The sequence below is a fragment of the Nelumbo nucifera genome, chromosome 1 (assembly GCF_055504915.1).
Source record: "Nelumbo nucifera cultivar China Antique chromosome 1, China Antique-T2T, whole genome shotgun sequence".
NCBI classification, from domain to species: Eukaryota; Viridiplantae; Streptophyta; class Magnoliopsida; order Proteales; family Nelumbonaceae; genus Nelumbo; species Nelumbo nucifera.
Window position 1 is genome coordinate 77,571,308 of NC_142649.1, and position 18,221 is coordinate 77,589,528.

The 18,221-nt window shown below is 39.4% G+C and overlaps 1 protein-coding gene across 3 annotated transcripts in view; it reads right to left on the reverse strand.

Moving 5' to 3' along the window:
* Positions 1 to 17,351, reverse strand: part of LOC104605708 (Inositol monophosphatase family protein) — a 49,754-nt gene extending 32,403 nt beyond the window's left edge. For 2 of the 3 annotated variants that reach the window (XM_010270574.3, XM_010270573.3), the window contains exons 1-6: positions 16,829 to 17,351; positions 16,628 to 16,724; positions 16,435 to 16,537; positions 15,846 to 16,063; positions 14,660 to 14,719; positions 10,915 to 11,303 (exon numbers count right to left, since the gene is read on the reverse strand). In XM_010270574.3, the coding sequence (XP_010268876.1) occupies positions 10,915 to 11,303; positions 14,660 to 14,719; positions 15,846 to 16,063; positions 16,435 to 16,537; positions 16,628 to 16,724; positions 16,829 to 16,941 (980 nt within the window). In that variant the 5' untranslated portion in view covers positions 16,942 to 17,351. The remainder of the gene's footprint in view (positions 1 to 10,914; positions 11,304 to 14,659; positions 14,720 to 15,845; positions 16,064 to 16,434; positions 16,538 to 16,627; positions 16,725 to 16,828) is intronic. The other variant, XM_010270576.2, reaches the window with a different exon arrangement.
* Between the last annotated feature and the right edge of the window lie 870 nt (positions 17,352 to 18,221).

The following is an 18,221-nucleotide window of genomic DNA, read 5'->3' on the forward strand; positions in this document are numbered from 1 at the left end:
GCCTACAAACTAAAGAATGATGTGAAAAATTTAAAACAGGGGGAGAAGAGTGTGGTTGTCTGTTGAAGTCACTATGACAGGAGATAGATGTTATGGAAGCAGTCGTATGGGAAAGCACCAAAGATGCAAAAACTTTCAAAAAATTTGTGGAAAAAAACATAGTGTTTGAATTCCTTACAGGACTCAATCCTGAATTTGATATTACAAGGCAAAATATTCTGGCCAAGGATGAAGTGTCACTTACTCGGGCATACTCTATGGTGAGTAGTGAAGAGAGCAGGCAACAGGTACAGCTACATACCCCACCTCCCCCAGAACATTTTGCACATGCTAGATTAAAACCAAATGGGGTAAATGAAAGAAAGGAGGTGATATGTGAATATTGCAAGAAGCTGAAACATACGAAGGATTCTTTTTGGAAATTTCATCCAGATCTTCCAAAAAGGTTTCGGAACAACAACAATTTTAAGAAGGGTGATTAGTCTGGAAAGCCCAAGAATGCAAATGTTGCTACAGTATCTGAAAGTGAAGAAAAATTTGCTATGGAATAGTTGGAAGCAATGAAAGCAGAATTTGAGAGATATGGGAAGTTGATACATCACTTGGAGTTTACTGTTGCATCTTCCTCCTCAGGCACCCCCTCTACAGCCTCAGGTAATCGTAGAATTCCTTGGATCATAGATTCTGGTGCATCAAACCATATAACTAGCATACCCAACCTTTTTGGTTCATACCATCTCCTCTCGGGTAGAGAGAAGATTTCTTGGGTCTCTTGCTCCCATCTCTAGTAAGAGGGATGTTAGAGCCTCTGACTCACTTGTATTATCCTCTATCCTTCATATTCCCAAACTTAGCACTAACCTTTTATCTGTTAATAGTTTAACAAAATCAATGAACTGCAACATAACCTTCTTTCCTAACTTATTGTGTTTTTCAGGACCTGAAGTCTCAGTGGACGATTAAGTGGCCATGAGGCGAATGGGATATACTTGCTAGATGTCTCTGATCAAAGTTCTGGATTACCTAGAGGAGTAGCTTTGGAGTCTGTTTTATTAGAGTCATGATAAGTCATTTCAGATTTGGTTATTTGTCATTTTCAGATTTGAGTCATTTGTTTCCAGAAATGTTTAAGGGAATAACCCTATCGAGTCTTCATTGTGAATCGTGTGAACCTGCAAAACATTGTAGGCAATCTTTTTCAGTGAGTAATAAAATATTTGTTTCTCCTTTCCATATTGTGCACTTTGATGTGTGGGGGCCATATCATTTACCTGTTATGGGGGGGTTACAAATATTTCATTCTTTTCATTAATGATTTCTCTCGTTATACCTGGATTTACCTCATCAAATCCCAGGATGAAGTACCAAATATTGTACAAAAATTTCATGACTTATACTTACCTAGTTTAACATTTGAATCCAAATATTCTAATCTGATAATGCAAAAGAATATTTTGAGAAGAGCCTTTCCTCCTACTTTGATACCTTTGGAGTTGTTCATCAGAGTTCCTTTTCCTACACTCCTCAACAAAATGGAGTGGCGGAAAGGAATAACAGATATGTGGTTGAGATTGCGAGGAGACTCCTTTTTGCTTCCCATGTTCCTATTAAGTTTTAGGGGGATGCTGTCCTTACAGCTACATACTTGATAAACCGAATGCCTTCCTGGGTTCTGGGATTTAAAACTCCCTTTAGCTTGCTTTTTCCAAATGAGGATCTCTTCTCTCTTCCTCTCAGTGTTTGCGTGAATTTGCTATGTTCATGTTCACAGTCATCAAAGACATAAGTTTAAGCCTAGAGCACACGAGTGTGTCTTTTTGGGATATGCCTCCACACAAAAGGGATACTGCTGTTTTGATCCGGTTCGTGGCACTCGCTTTGTTTCTAGAGATGTCACATATGCAGATTATGTTCCTTTCTTTGGTACTTCTCCTGAGGAGGAGCATTCAAAGGAGTTGTGTGCATTGTCACCATCTGTTCCTCTTCCAATTCCCATTGAATCTTCTATGGAGTCTCCTCCAATCGAGTCCTCTATTGGCTCTTCTTCTCATATTCCTACTTCCTCTCCACCTACTCATTCCATATTTTCTTCCCATCCTATTATCCAAAGGTGGTACCAGAGACAAAGACTCAGAGACATGAAAATTGTTTCCACGCCTTCAAATGTGCCTCTTGCTCCTCCCATCACTACTAAGGTAATAGGTCAACCCTCTTCTACCACTTCGGATACCTTCCCTGACCTTGATCTCCCTATTGCCCTTCGCAAAGGCAAACGGAAATGTATAGTTCATTGCATTTCCAAACACCTGTCCTACAGCCTTCTTTCCCCTTCTTACTATTCCTTCTTTGCCTCTGTTTCCACACATGTGACTCCCAAATTTGTCCTAAAAGTCTTGTCCAAACCAGAATAGAGGGATGCTATGATGACTGAACTAGAAACTTTGCATAAGAACACCACCTAGGAATTGTGGATTTGATTGAGGGAAAGGAACCGGTTGGTTGTAAGTGGGCCTTCACTATTAAGTATCATTATGATGGTACTATTAAGAGATATAAGGCCCATTTGGTTGCTAAAGGGTATACTCAGATGTATGGTATTGACTACCTAGAAACTTTTGCCCAGTAGCCAAGATGACTTTAGTTTATGGCCTTAAGCAATCTTCTAGAGTCTGGTTTGACAAATTTCGGGTTGCTCTTGTTGCTTTTGGGTATACACAGACTCAGTTAGATCATATCTTGTTTGTTAAGAGGAGAGATTCCTTAGTGACCCTTCTAATTGTCTATGTTGATGATATTGTGGTTATTGGTAATGACACCCAGGAAGTTGTTCATCTCAAAAGTTTTCTTAACACTGAGTTTGAAATTAAAGACTTGGGGGAACTCATATATTTCTTGGGAATTGAAGTTGCCAGATCTAAGGATGGTCTCTTCATTTCTCAACGGAAGTATGTTCTTGATCTTCTTGCAAATACTGGTAAACTGGGTGCTCGACCTGCTTCTACTCCTATAGACCTAAATCATAAGTTGTTACCTGATGAGGAGTGTTCCAGAGACTAGTTGGGAAGTTATTATACCTTTGTATGACACGGCCAGATATTTCCTATGCAGTTAGTGTAATTAGCCAGTTTATGCATTCTCCCAGAGATACACATTTAGCAGCTGCTGAGAGGGTTCTGTGCTACCTAAAAGGGACTCCAGAGAAAGGTATCTTGTTTGCTAAGCATGGACACATGAAGCTAAAAGCATACACTGATGTTGACTGTGCCGGATGTATTGATGATAGGAGGTCCACTTCAAGTTATTATGCTATGGTAGTAGGGAACATTGTATGGGGAGTAAGAAGCAATATGTAGTGGCAAGATCCTCAGCTGAAGCAGAGTACAGGGCAATGGCACATGGAGTTTCTGAACTTTTGTGGTTGAGATCACTTTTAGAAGAACTGGGTATAGACTGTTAGAAGCCAATGATGTTATATTGTGACAACCAGGCTGCTATCAACATTGCACATAATCTTGTTCAACATGACAGAACTAATCACATTGAAGTTGACAGGCATTTTATACGAGAAAGATTTGCCTCAGGGGAAGTCAGCCTACCATTTGTTGCTTCTGAAGAATAGTTGGCTGATATTTTGACAAAAGGTGTTCCTAAAGGAAAGCTTGTTCACTATATAAACAAGCTGGGCATGATTGATTTCTATGCTCAACTTGAGGGGGAGTGTAGAGAGACTGGGCCGAATGGGCCCTAGTCCTTTAGTGTCATTCTTATTAGTTCCTTCTTGTTATGTTTTCTTATTGGGCCTTCTTTCTTTATGGGTCTTTAGCTTCTGTTTTGTTTTTTAAGTGTATTGCTGATGTGGACGCCTACTTAAGGGCCTCCTTGTAAATTATGTAACTTAAGTAAGTTTAATAAAAAATTAGAGTAGGGGAAAGAGGAGATAATCGAACTCCTCCTTTCTTCTCCATTTTTCCTTCTTCTTCTTGTTGTCTTCCTCTTCTTCCTTCCTTCTTTCTGCTCTAATTTAAATATTTCTGCTAATTTTATTGGTCTGAATCACATCTCAGCTCATCCCTGTATGCTAGACTATCAAGTGCCAGTTTTGCTTCAGACCTTTTCTTCCTATCTTCTTCAGGTAATGGACCATTCTCCTCGGCCAAGTCTATGTCTTTGATCAGATCGAGACAATTTCTCTTTTCAGATTCTATCTGATCTCTAAATTCCTGCTTCCAAGATTTAAGATACTTTAATTGAACTTAACTTTGCCAAGATATAAGGGCTAGAACCCTCAAATTCTATTTCTGTCCACTTTGAATAAAATAAAGGAACTAAGTTCTCTTCTTCAAACCAAGCATTCTCCATCTTGAAAGGACATTGCCTGGATCCCTGACCTCTACAACTCAACTGAATTGGAGTGTGATCAGAAACAGGCCTCGGAAGGGCCCTGATTCACTTGCTAATAGATATCCTCCCAACCCAGTGAGATTAGAAATCTGTCTAGTTTAACCAAAGCTGGGTTCTCTTGATTGTTTGTCCAGGTGTATTGCCCTCCTAAGAGAGGTAAATCAATTAAGTCAAACTGGTTAATAAAGTCCGCAAATTTTTTCATATCCCTAGTTCTCCAGGTTTCTCCCTTTCTGTCCTCCATGAACCTGACAACATTGAAGTCACCACCCAAGACCCAAGGAATGTTGAGCCCCCTTCTTGCATTTGCTAAATCCTCCCAAAGTCTCTCCCTATCCGAGCTGACTATCGGACCATACACATTGGTGAATTACCTTTGGCTGCCTCCTTCAAACTCCAAAATTACAAAGATCAAAAACTCCCCTACCTGAGAAGAAATTAATTTACATTTTTGCCTGTCCAATAAAATTAGTAAACCATCAGCTGAACCTCTAGCCGGCTTGCTCGCCCATCTTACTTGACCTTGCCCCCATATGCTTCTAACCACCCCTGCCTCCACACATTCCAGCTTTGTTTCTTGGAAGAAAATCACATCTGACTTCCACCTATTCAGAAAGTCACACACCACCATCCTCCTCCTTCCTAAACCCAACCCCCTCACATTCCATGAAATAATTTTCAGATCCATATAAAGCAGAGAGCTTCCTTAAACCCCTTAGATCTTCTTCTTCCCCCCTCACCCTTTTGACACACCCACCCCTTTTCCCACATTGTCATTCAGGTCCCAAGACAGCCTCATCATTTCCCTACTTTTCCTCACCCCCGAATTCCCTTTTTTTGCCAGTAATTTTCCTCTCTTCCAGACATCTGTTTTCAGTACTTTCCAGGTATCTCACCATCTCTTCCTCCAAATCCTCTATTGAAACCCCCAAAAACATTCCCAATCCCAACAGTTTTGACATAACCCAGTTCGAGGTTTCCGCCACCTTCCTACCTTTGTCTTCTCTTTTCCCTTGCTCTTCTCCTTTTTCCCCTGCTTTTAAAATAGCATCTTGACCACAGTTCCTTCCCTCTTCCCTTGCTCGTACACATGAGATTCTACATAAGCCTCAACTTCTTCTGGCCTTTGAATCAGAGGGATCCCAACTTCCAGAATAGCCAAGGGGGTAGCCTACATCACCTCCACCTCAAAATTTTGGAACAAAGATGGGGTTAGGGTCTTGTAATCTCCCACATCACGAGAGGCAGGAACAGTTGTTGACGAGTTCATCTTACCTGAGTCTGTAGACATCGAGGAGGAAAAATTCAACTACTGTGATCTTGACGGAGTCTGGACAGGTTTCAGTCATTATCTGTTCTCGCTATCTCTTTCTTTTGAGGCCTGACAAAGGGTTCTTTTTTCATAGATGACTGGATGGGGAGGAGCCGAGAACCAGTTTGGGCCTTCCATCAGACAGGGATGGTCTTCTCTCTGGTTCCGTCAGACAGGCCATATTCGGGTCACACTGCAGCTGGTTCCGACTTGGATTGCCCCAGTTCTTTGGGACCGAGTCAAGTGTATTTGAACCTTCATTTTCCAAAGCAACCCTTTCCCCAAAATCTCGAACTTCTTTTAATCCCGCCTCTTCATTGCTTTTTTTTTTTTTCTGAAGGTTTCGATCATGTTTCATTCATTCAAGAGATTGGTACAAAGAGATGCCAACAAGGCCAAGGTAAAGATCCTCTCAAGAAGAACAAAACCAAGAGATGGATTTAGGAGAATCGGAAGAACTTTTGCAACCAAAGCAAAGTGACTTAGCATCACCAACAGAAGTGGATAAGTACATCTCCAAACCACCATAACTGGTGAGCAAACTGACAAGAGGAGTTACCAACTAAAAAGAAAACTGATAGAGGAGGTCGCATAGCCGCAAGCCATGAACTCTAACTTCCAACCACTCCAAAACTGCAAAAGACGGCATCATCTGTAACTGCCATCCAGCACACCGAAGAACTGCCGACTACAAGTTACCATCCAAAGAACACCGGAGAATTGTAACATCCATCCACAATGCCAGAGAACTGTAATGTCCATCCACAACGCCAGAGAACTGTCACTGCCATCCAAAAAGCCGGAGAAACTGAAACTGCCATCCAAGATGTCAGAGCACTATCACGGCCATCAAGAACACCAGAGAATTGAAACTGCCTTCCAAAACGCTGAAGACGGCAAAACAAGGGGCAAATCCACCGGTGATTTTTGCAAAAAGGAGACTAGAGCAGGAACACCAAATCAAAATGCCTGCAGAAAGAAAGCAAACAAAGAATAATACAGATGAGGGGAGAAACAAAAGAACAAACAAGAAAAACACAAAAAAACAAAGAAACATAGAAAAACAGAGAATGGGGGAAGACAAACAGAAGAGACACAGAAATACAGAGAAATACAGAAAAACAGAGAACGGGGGAAGATGAACAAAAGAGAGACAGAAATCACGGAGAAACACAGAAAAACAGAGAAACACAGTAAAAAACAAAAAAATAGAGAACAACAAACAAAGGGCTGAAGGAAAAAGAAAACCTCAAGAGTCTCGAGAGTAAACCTCGAGAGATCTCGAGGGTAAAACCTCTCTGGAAACAGAGAGAGAAGGGGGGGGTCACCCCTAGCAAACTTCTAAACGGCCAACTGGCAGCAAGGGAGTCACCCCTAGCAAACTTCTAAACGCCCCTTCATTATTTAATTCTTCTTTTATTTCCCCCCACTTATAACGCCAACTTGCAGCAGGTGAAGGTCTAAGGCATTCTAATAAAGTTTCCTTAAACCATTCTTTAGATGGATCTTCTTTCCACATTTTGAAATTTGAAAGAGGGGGCACTGTCGAGGAAATTGCCCTGTCACACTCCAAGATTGGACGATTCTCCATAGGTATCTTCATCTCACCCCCCCCCCACACGACAATTGAGGAGGCTACAGGGGATCCGTTTGGGACACAGGTTGTCTTCTAGCTCCAACCTCCCCCTTCGAAGCACCTTCCTCTCCATTCTTCGGCGTCGATCTTCCCCTAGAGCTATCCATCTCATGTTGGATCAATACCACCGTCTCTCCCATCACCTATTCACCCCCTGAAGACCTCCCTCTCCCTCTTGTCTTTTAGCCTCACCTTCGGTCTCTTAACTTTCATTCTCACCCATTCACAAATCTTCAGCTCTTCCGCAAAATCGTCTGTTCCCAAAAAAAAAACCCACACAAATTGTCAATCACTTCAATTACACTCAGGCACCACAGAGGGAGTGGGAGCCCAAAAACTCTTAACCAGATCTCCTTTGGGTTGTTCGAACTGTTCAACTTTTCCGGTAGCAAACTCGCCACCGTTTCCGTCCACCAATCCAGGGCCAATCTATTCCAACTGATATACCAAGGTCTATTTAAGAGGACCCACTCCGCCTCGTCCTTGGAAGTGAAGATGAAAAGGTAGCAATCCTCGATCAATTTCTTGACTCTGACCCCTCCCACCGCTCTCCAACTTCCTATCGCCCACACTTCCAACTCATCTATTGGGATTTTCCAATCCAAACATCCCACCAGGCACCTTTGCAAGAACTTTCTCGCCTGTACACCTCCAGTCACCGTTTCCAAGAAAGATCTATCTCTCGAACTCTTTAAGGAAGTTTCCCCAAAACTCGGCCAGATTCCCGCCGCAATCACCTTTTTGAAGGAAAGGTTTCTTCTAACTCCTCCGAAGCTGGATTATACCAAGCTTCCGCCCCCCGTCTTCTTCCTCCTCTTCCCTTTTCCCACATCCTCGCTCCCACAACTACACTCCAACCAGATTACCAAAACATCTTTAACCACCTACAAGCTATCGACGAGCACCAATGAACACCTCTATCGAAAAGCACCGCCAAACACCGACGAACACCTCTACAACCACTGACGAGCACTGACGAACCACCACATCCTCGCTCACAATGCTATCTGTATAGTCACTTTTTATAGTTAGAGCCCTGACTAATCATATTGGTAGTGTTATCTTCAACTACAAGGTTTCATATTCCTAGATTTTTGTGCATTATTACTAACTAGAAAGCTATTGGTGTTATTAATTTATAAATGCCTAAACCTCATAATGCATTCAGAGTTTCAGTACAAAAAGTAAAAGAAATAAATTGTCCCCATATTCTCTTGCGTCTTGAATAGGATCCATTCTTCCCAGGCTGTCATTTCTTGCTAGTTGCCATCATCAGGGCTGAAAGATACTTTTTCTTATCAGTAAGTCAAACTCTTCATTAAAGAAGATTGAAACTAAGACACAAAATATAAGTAAAGCTAAAGAATTTATGACCAAACACACAGGCGAGCCCCTCATCTTCACATGAGACCTCACCAAGTAAGTCTAACCCATTCCATTTTCATCTCACCCTCGTATTAATCATAATGTATGAGGAATGGTATCACCATCGCAACTCTGCTCTTTGGACTCCCAACCTCACTAAGCTATAAGCCAAAGAATTAGCAGACCTCCTTATCGGATCAAAGAGATTTTATCCCTAAATAAAAGAGTTGATGATTCTTTATAAGTATTGTGAACTATCAAAAGAATTTCTTTAGATAAGTGCCCCATCTACCATGGTCCTTCATCTTCATCATTCTTCTAGATGATAACACCCTAAGATTCACCTTCCACTTCCAACCTTTGGAATTTCAATAAGTAAATTAACCTTAAACTTTAAAATAGAGCAAGAATTCTCACCTTAACAGTAGGCTCAAATTCAGCCAGACCCAAATAGGCATAAAGATTATGGCCATTTGCATTTCTAAAGATTCTAACAATACCCAAACAATCTGGATTTCCTAAAGAATAGACATCAAAATCTTAGATTCATTACTCCTTGAGGAGGGAATCCTACTTGGACTTGAATCTCTCTTCTAGTGGAAGATGTAGAGATCTCGTGCCTTCCAAAGACGGATGTAAAGGGCAACTTAAATGAGGGAGGAATGGAGATTGCATTGGCTAGCCAATATATTTTGCAGTTTTGACTGTTAAGCACTTGTTGTAAATCTACTATTCTTTCATCCATAAGCAATAAAATCCAATCATCACCAATTTAAAAAAAAAAAATTGTACAGATTTCATTCCATGCTCTCATTACACCACACACTGAAAAATCTGTAGATTCTTCTCCTAAGAGAATTCAACGCACTACCCTTAGATGTATGGTGTTTATCAATGTTTCTAGATGATTCTTCATCTCTTGAAAAATTTTTGTTTTCCTTTCCCTTCATGAGTACAAAGAATAGCTGCTCTGGTACACCTCCAGATGTTCATCTCGCGTTTAATCAGGGGAAAATGAAGCAAAAAGCATCTATGATACCAAGGTACCTGCACAAGTGTTCCATATCATATCAGATACTTTAGTTTTTAGTGTAAATTCCATATCCAACACCTTGTCCAGCCATATCCATGACATATCTAGGTAACATAGAAAAGCATTATGTCGTCTCCAAATCACTATCCAATATGTTTTAGAGGATTTTATTGATTTTCAGACATCATTACAACATCTCCAAACCACTTCATGTAATTAGAATTGCAAGTTGAGTGGGTTCGGATTGAATATCTGTTAAAATTTGAATGAGCCAGGCCCAAAACAGTGTAAATTCTTCAAGTCAAGTACCCAATTTGCTCCATTACCTATAGTACAGATTCACCATTAATTTCAACTGAAATGGTTATTCTATGAAACTCTAGGGCATAGAGTTATTGAGGTGCTTTCAAAAATCATAAAAGGGAGGCTCTTTTGATTTCTTTGGTTCGTTAGGATAGGTACTTAGGTAGTTTACTCAAAGCTAGCTATTCACTCCATTAGGGATTTAGGCTTAATTTCTTCCTTGATTATGTGCAGGAGGCAATCAAATGGATATGAATTTCTTATGGAAGGTGTTGGTGTTAGCTTTACTTTACCCAGAGGCTTTGATGTAAGCATGATAAAAGGGAAAGAAATCAATCAAGGAAGAAACCAAGTTTCTTCAATAAAATATCCTTACCTTACAAAGAGGCTTTGTGGATTTTCCATGCCCCTTCAATAAAATATCCTTACCTTACTGAAATTAAAAAAAAAAAAAAGGAAAAGAAAAGAAAATATTTGAACTCCCGATTAAAATGGTTTGGTCATGTAAAATGAAGACAATTAGTGAACCAGTAACAAACTAACAATTTACTTTTGTGCAAGTTTAAGGTTGTAAAAAGACAATGGAGAAACCCAAAAGGACCTGGGTTTGCTTGCCCCTTGTTTGGATACCCTTATATGTGTACTTTCTGTGAATTGATGATTCAACAAACTAATCTAATTCTAATTATTCCAGAAAATCAAAAAATTCAAATGGACAGATACCATCTCAAAGACAAATTTGGTATAAATGCAAGTTAGAAATAGAGAAAAGTAACAAGGCAATACATTTCTGGATTTTACTGCAAATAACTGTTCAAATAAATGACAGAAATAATTCTATTGTGAATTAGTTAAGAATGATACCTTCCACAACATGTTGGTAAAAGGAGAACTTGCCCATCCTTGATACTATCACAATTAGTTGTTGAGCTGAATGAAACTGATAGTGGCAACGATTCCCAGGTTTGGCTATCAGGAATACAAAAACGTGCTGCATGAACTAAACAACACAAATCCACAAAGCATCTGACCCAACCAGTATGCACTTTAACCATGCTATCTGATATATGTGATAAACTCCTCATCCATGTACCACAGCCAACATGAGCAACCATAATGGCCCCTAATCCAGGTAAATTTGATTTATCTTCCTGGCCTTCAGCAATGAGTTGGTTAGAAGTATCCCCCTGCCAATTGGGGCAGCCCATAACCCCCAAAACAATGTTTCCTGCCACTACAAGAGCCAAACCTACCTGCAAATTGGGGTATTTGGCCAAATAAAAGAAGATATGAGCATTAATTGAATCAAGCTGAAACATTTCCCTTTCCTTTGTAACATACAGTTAACTTCTCAATTTACATAGTCAGCTTCCCTTGATTGCAGTGCCTTAAGATTTCATGATAAACATGAAAAGATATTCAATTCCATAACAAAGTATCGTGTAGAATCTCATACAGCATTTTTTCTATCCAATCCAATATTACAAATTTATGCACTGACACTGATACTTCATTCGTTCTAACAAGAATGTGGCACTTGAGTTTGCACCTTATCCGACCAAGTAGAACAAAGAGAATCTGTGGATCCAAAATGGAGGGGTGCATCCAGAATCTTATGTAATAGGAGAATACCACTTAGGCTAAAAAGAAATTTGTTACAACATTTTTCCTGAAGAAGGTAATTGAGATCTATTTAGGGGCAAGCCCCCCCAAAAAAAAGTATACTGTATACAGCTCCTCAAACTTTTTTTTGGTAATAAATAAAAAGAAAATTTTTATTAAAAAAAAAAGAGAGAGAAACAAATGGGTGACAAGATATCACCCCCAAAATAACACCCAAGATCCACCAAAAGACACCCCTTCATCCTTTTTTTTAATTACAGAAGAACAAAGACAACAAAAAACCAAAAGATCAAAACAAAACCCAGAACCCAATCAAGACCCATCAACCCTTTTAATAGGTCCCACCCCAATACAGTCCTTGCGATAACAAGCCCCTCAGAAATCCTCTTTAGACTTTTCTTCAATCAATGTATATCTCTCCTCCAGGGCCTTGAATAACTTCCTTGTCATTTCTTCCCCTCCTAACACCAAAAGTCCTAAAGCCATGTTTGCTTGAATTGCAGTTTCCACTACTTATTCGCATCTACTTCTTTTCTACCTTTCTAACTCTGTCAACAAATCCCCCTCCTCTTCTTGCTCCACATCAGAATTTTCTTCCTCTGAGATTACCTCCTTTTCCTCACCTTTTTTCTCTTCGCCTGGGTTGTTTTCCCCCGAATCAGCTTCTTGTCCCCTTCCCTCCACCACTCTTTACAAGGAACTTCCTAACTGACCTTTATGAAGAAGTCTTGCATCCTCTTTGTCAACCTCAACCTTTGACTTATCAAGGACACCACTTCCAGAAGAGTTCTTAGCAGGTATAAGTTAAATTACTGCTATATACATAATTGCAACAGAACAACCAATGCTGCATCAAAGCTAATAATCTGTATCCAATTGCTTGAGAAATCATGAAATCCAAGATCAGTCAAATTACTTCACAGGCTGGACCATCTAATGATGGCCCTTTCCACCTTTCCTAACACAGATTCAAAAGTGCATGACTTATAAAAGGATGGCAATGCTGTATAGACCAAAGTATTGGGCAATCAGGAAAACACATGGCCAAAATGAGTGTGGCAGAAAAATGAATGTTGAGATGGATGAATGGAAAACTAGAAAAGATAGGATCAGAAATTAACCTATTCAAAGAAACCTTGGAATAGCTCTAGTAAGTGATACAATGAGGAAAAGTAGACTAAGATGGTTTGAGCCACGTACAGAGGAAACCAAGGTTCAAAATATCGATACAGGCTGATACGCAAGATGGGGCATAGAAGGGGCCCCGATATGATACATATTGGCCAATACGCCACGATGTGTTGCGACATTTCAATCCTTGGAGGAAACCATCTACAACAACAGTGAAAAGAAGTGACCTGTTACAAATTGAAGAGGATAAAAGAACTACGGGTATTAAACTCCACCAGTGTGAGCTTGTCTTACAGACTTACACTGCTAGTCCCAAACCCATATAAAGTATGGTTGCATGTCAGGTTGGTTGCAGGCACTTAAACTTTTGCCAAACTCTCATGGTCATGGATGAAATAAGATTCTTGTAGCCAACCCCATATAGTTGGGACAAGGCTTAGATGATGACGACAACGACAACGACGACGACGATGATGATGACGATGATGAGAAGAACTAGGGGCAGACCAAAAAGGACATGGGCTGAAGTAGTGAGGAATTATTTAAGAGCCTATAATTTGACAATAGATAAGGTATTGAACAGAATGGAATGGAGGAACAGAATTCATGTGGCCTACCCCACATAGATGGGACAAGGCTTAGATGGTGGTGGTTGTGGTGGTGACAGAGTTGTACAAGTCGGTAATATTTTAAATAATGGATATGGTACTAATATTGTGGCAAACAGTATGTCAAGCTAAATTTATTAACATATATCTCCATAAGAACCTCCAAAAGTGACTTAATCATCTGAAGGGCCGTCACCCAATGATGGTACTAGCTAACCAGACACACACTTAACCGTTGACATTTTTTTTGCAGAAAGTGGCTTCTCTCAGACTGAAATTGAGTTCTTATGCTTGTCATCCCTAGATTTTACCATTGCACCAAGTATTGGCCCCTAAAATGGCTTTATTAAAAGCATATCTGTCAAAACCTTATGATTTATGACAGGATTCAATTCAAATTCCCAAGTGTCTGGATCCAAATCATACCATCAAAGCCTTCTCTGGAAAAGTCTACCAGCTACCATTCAAATTTTATTATTCCATAACTGAATCTTATGGTTTATCCAATTAATGCAAGTTAGTCAAGTTGGCCATGACAAGTTCCTTACTTGGCCATTCCTTTAATATTTTTTTTTTCAAATGGTTTTTGTTTTAAAAGCATCAGTTGACTAAAGACTAATTATAGTTGTATAAAACTATGCAACCTTTTTGAGATTATTTCCACCAATATATTGATTTTTGTTTTTTCTTTTGAGAACATATTGGTTAAAGAATCAGTACATGTAAATTGACTTTGAAGTTGAATTTGATTATATCATCCATTGGTTATAGTATTTAAGTGGTAAATACCTTGATGGCAATTATAGTATTCAAGTCATTTTTACAATTTAATTAAGTTTTCAAATATATACATTTTTTGTATTTTTGGCAAAATTTTAAAAATAAAACAATCTTATAATGTATGGTTCTATTCACAATTAAATCCAATTCAACCTTATGTATGCTTCGAAATTAGAAATACAATTACAATTTTTAGGGGATGGCTAAGTGTCAATCCTCTATTTGGGCAGGATGTTTATTCTTCTTCTTTGTTGGTTGTTAATTTTTTGGGGGTGAAAGAAGTTCATATGTACAGAATCATTACACTTGTATTCATTTTTTGCTTAATACAATCTTACCTTACATTTTCAAAAAAAAAATTACAATATTTAGAAGATTGACTCAAAGCCACAAAATCAATAACTAGCATTGAAGAAAATCTCTTCCTCAGGTAAAAATAAATAAAATAACATAAAAAATAAACATACCACATATAACGCCTGACTACCTTTCAAAAAACCTCGTGTACCATCAATTGGATCAAGTACCTATAATGAGTATATGAACTGAATCAGTATAAATAACATAGAGTATCTATTATAAAGCACAAAACAAGCTCATATTCTTTACATGGAAATGAAGTAAACAGTGGCAATATTCTTTACATAGACGGAAACTCAGTGGACCATGCCAATGAAGTAAAAACAGTTCACCATAATTTTATTAAAAAAAAAAAAGATAAAAGGTACCTCACAAGATCCAAGAGTAACAAAGATTTCTTTTGAAACAAATCCAATGGACAAGCCAGAGTCTATGTTGCACAGGTTGTTAGAAAAACCCAATTGGGTAGGACCCAGATTGTGGTCGGTCCATCATAGTGGCCATGATCCATATTGAGAAGTCCCAATCTCTACTGCCTCAGAAAGAGTTCATATGGTAGGCGGTTGAGACTAGAACTCCCCCACTAAAAAAAAAAAGAAAAAAAAAAAACTATTCAGTTGAGATCATGGGGCAATTGAGAGAAAGAGAAAATAGGGGATTAAACCCTATCTATTTCAGGTAGTTCCTTGATAGGTGGAAACCACCCATAAAAAACTTTATGAGGGCCCTTTTCTCCCAGTCGTGACTGCCATTCTCTCATCCACTGAAGCTCCAAAACTCTTCTTTTCCTATCAACACTAGAGAGAGAAAACTTGTTGAGACTGAGGGAGAAAAACCAGTCCTTGTTCCACTATACAATCATCTTGCTGGAGGTTTACATCAAGCTAACACTAATCAATCTGAGAACTGTAAGGAGACCCTCTCACGTTGCTGGTATTTGCTGGGAGAAGAACCAGATCTTGGAGGCGTTCAATAGTGGCAATGGTGTCTGGAGGTAATGTCTTATAACTTAATATTGTTTTTTTATTATTTGTTCGATTTCTCAGTGATCTATATTGACGACCTTCACAGGTGACAAGGCCCATGACCATTTCACGAATGGAAGATAAAAGTCATATAGCAGCATAGTACTAGATACTGCCTTTACAGGAACTACTTTTGAGCGACAAAATATGTTTACTGACCAATTCCCTGGAAACATATAGCAATAGACAAACTTCATTCAGTGTTTTTTTTTTTCTGATAATTACCAAACATCATTTAGTGTTAACCAAAAGCTTCCACTATACTGACCCAATACGTCTCGGGCTTCACTCCAAAAACAAATGCACTCTTGCCTCCTCTGTCAATGGCTTGCATGACATCATTGCTGGTTAATGGTTTATCTCCAGCGCTCGTTTTATCAGTAACAGCACTTACCACAGAGTCCAATAGAAAACTCGAACTTGAGCGCAGAAACGCTGAATCCTCTTCCGCCACCAAAGGAATATCAGGAAATAGCCTGCTCAGCTCTGACACAGTAGTCAACTTAGAAGAAGAAATAACTCAGCAAAATTTGTAGCAGAATTTCTGAAACAAAAATATTTTTGACGTAAAGAATATTGACAAATTAGAAGCAAAATATAATGGTTTGTAGCATGTAGGAACAATATCTATCTTATTTAGTCATATTTGAGCTTAAAACAAGGCAAATTAGAATTCGAGAATAGGGAATAGAACAGGCACTACAACCAACGTAAGATAACCTGTAAAATATTGGAACTATATCCATCTTATTAGTCAAATTTAAACCAACAACGAGTTCAACTAGCATTCAACAATTCTGGTTGTATTAAAAAAAAAACTAGGAAATCAAAACTGAGCAAAAGAAAATAAAGATTACCCAAGCTGACGAGAGCCTGTACCCCAAAATCAGCCACCGTTACAGGAGTTTTATCGCTCTTTTCAAAAATACGTCCATCGCTGGAGAACAACGACTTTTGAACCTATCAATTGCCGGATGGAAAAAAAAATGTTTCTTTCAGAAAATAGACAAAAGTAACTTGGTATGAGATTAAAATCCTTATAGAAATTACATCGGAACAAAGACGACAGGCTCTCTCGACCACATCCACTGCTGCTTGGAGTTCTCTGTGGTACATTGCCTTCTGCTGTGGAAAAGGTAAGCTTGATCTGAAATTTCATCAAACAATGAAGATCTTCAAAAACCTAAACACCAAAAGAACGAACATTTACTGTAATTGATGAATAGATGCAAGAGGTTACAACACAGAGACCTTACAGTGAAAAACCGAGTGGAAGGGCGAAGAGTAGGACAGGAAGAGGAACTCATATGATTGATGGAACAACCAATATGGAATCCAGAACAAGAACGTATAAGAAGATCCATGGCGGGAAAATAATGGAGTGTGAAGCTAATGGATTTCTCACTGCTTGCAAGGCCTCAAGTTAAACTCTATCAGACCATCCATTGTGTGTGGTCTGCGCTTTCATTTGTTTGGCGCTAAAGCGAATGATTTGTTCCAGCCTTCCTGGAGATGTGGTCAAATGAGCCGAACGCACTAACACTATTGATCCCGACAAAAATTCCCTCAGACTCGGAGTCTCAGTCCAGATTTGAGAATCTGAGGATTCGACTAGTGCTGAGGTTGCTGAGCGTTGGTGATTGGTCTGGGCTGGGCCGAGCCGGGACACGGGCTGTGAAGGCCTGTCTCCAATTCCAATCCAGAGCCGAGGCACGGGCTGTGAACGCCCGTCTCCGATCTGAGTTCTGCGCCACGCCATTTTGTTTTTTGGGAAAATTCTCGATAGTTACCCTCTACTTTAAGCCGAGTGCCATTAGTATCCCAACTTTAAAATGCAACAATCTAATACCCGAACTTTTGAAATAAGATAATCTAGTACCTATTGTTAATGGACTGTCAATTATGTATATCACGTGACTTCATGTATGATTTAAGACATTTGTAAATACCAAAATTACCCTTACACACTGTTCATCATCTTCTTTATGGTCTCCCAACCCCTTACCGATCTCCCTAGTTCTTCATCTTCTTCACCATTTGAGTAAGATCGAACGTAATAGTCTCTTAACAGGAGCTGGTACAACGACAATCTCGTTACCAACTCCAACCACCATCCAAATACTAGAAGTACACTAAAGGAAGGGGTGGATTACAATAAGAGAAGAGATTACCAAACCACATATACCTTGAGATTTGGCGTTGCAACAGGGGAAGCCGAGCTACCTTCGTTTTAGAATGTTTTCTTCTAAGTGCAATGTTGAGTCGGGCCTATAATCAGGAGCTTTGTCGGTGAAGACAATGTTTCAGATGTGGGTAATGTCCAAGTGAAGAATGGTAACTTGGGTCGCTATTGTCATCACTCTTCTTGACCGGCATATGAAATAGAGGATCGGTGAGTTGGGGAGTCGAAATGTTGAAAGAAGTTGGCCTTAATGTTGGGGAACAATAAGACTTCAACAAAACGGTGAGGTTTCTCCGAAAATCTGAAAGGGAACGAATGAGTATTGTCGTTATGGAGGTTCTTCCATGACTGAAGGAACAGAGGCGGAGGAATGGATGTTTGCCAATTGAGAGATTAGTTCCTAGGATGACCTCTTGGATGTTTGCCAAGCACAATTTGAGACGTTGAAACGGCACCTTGGAG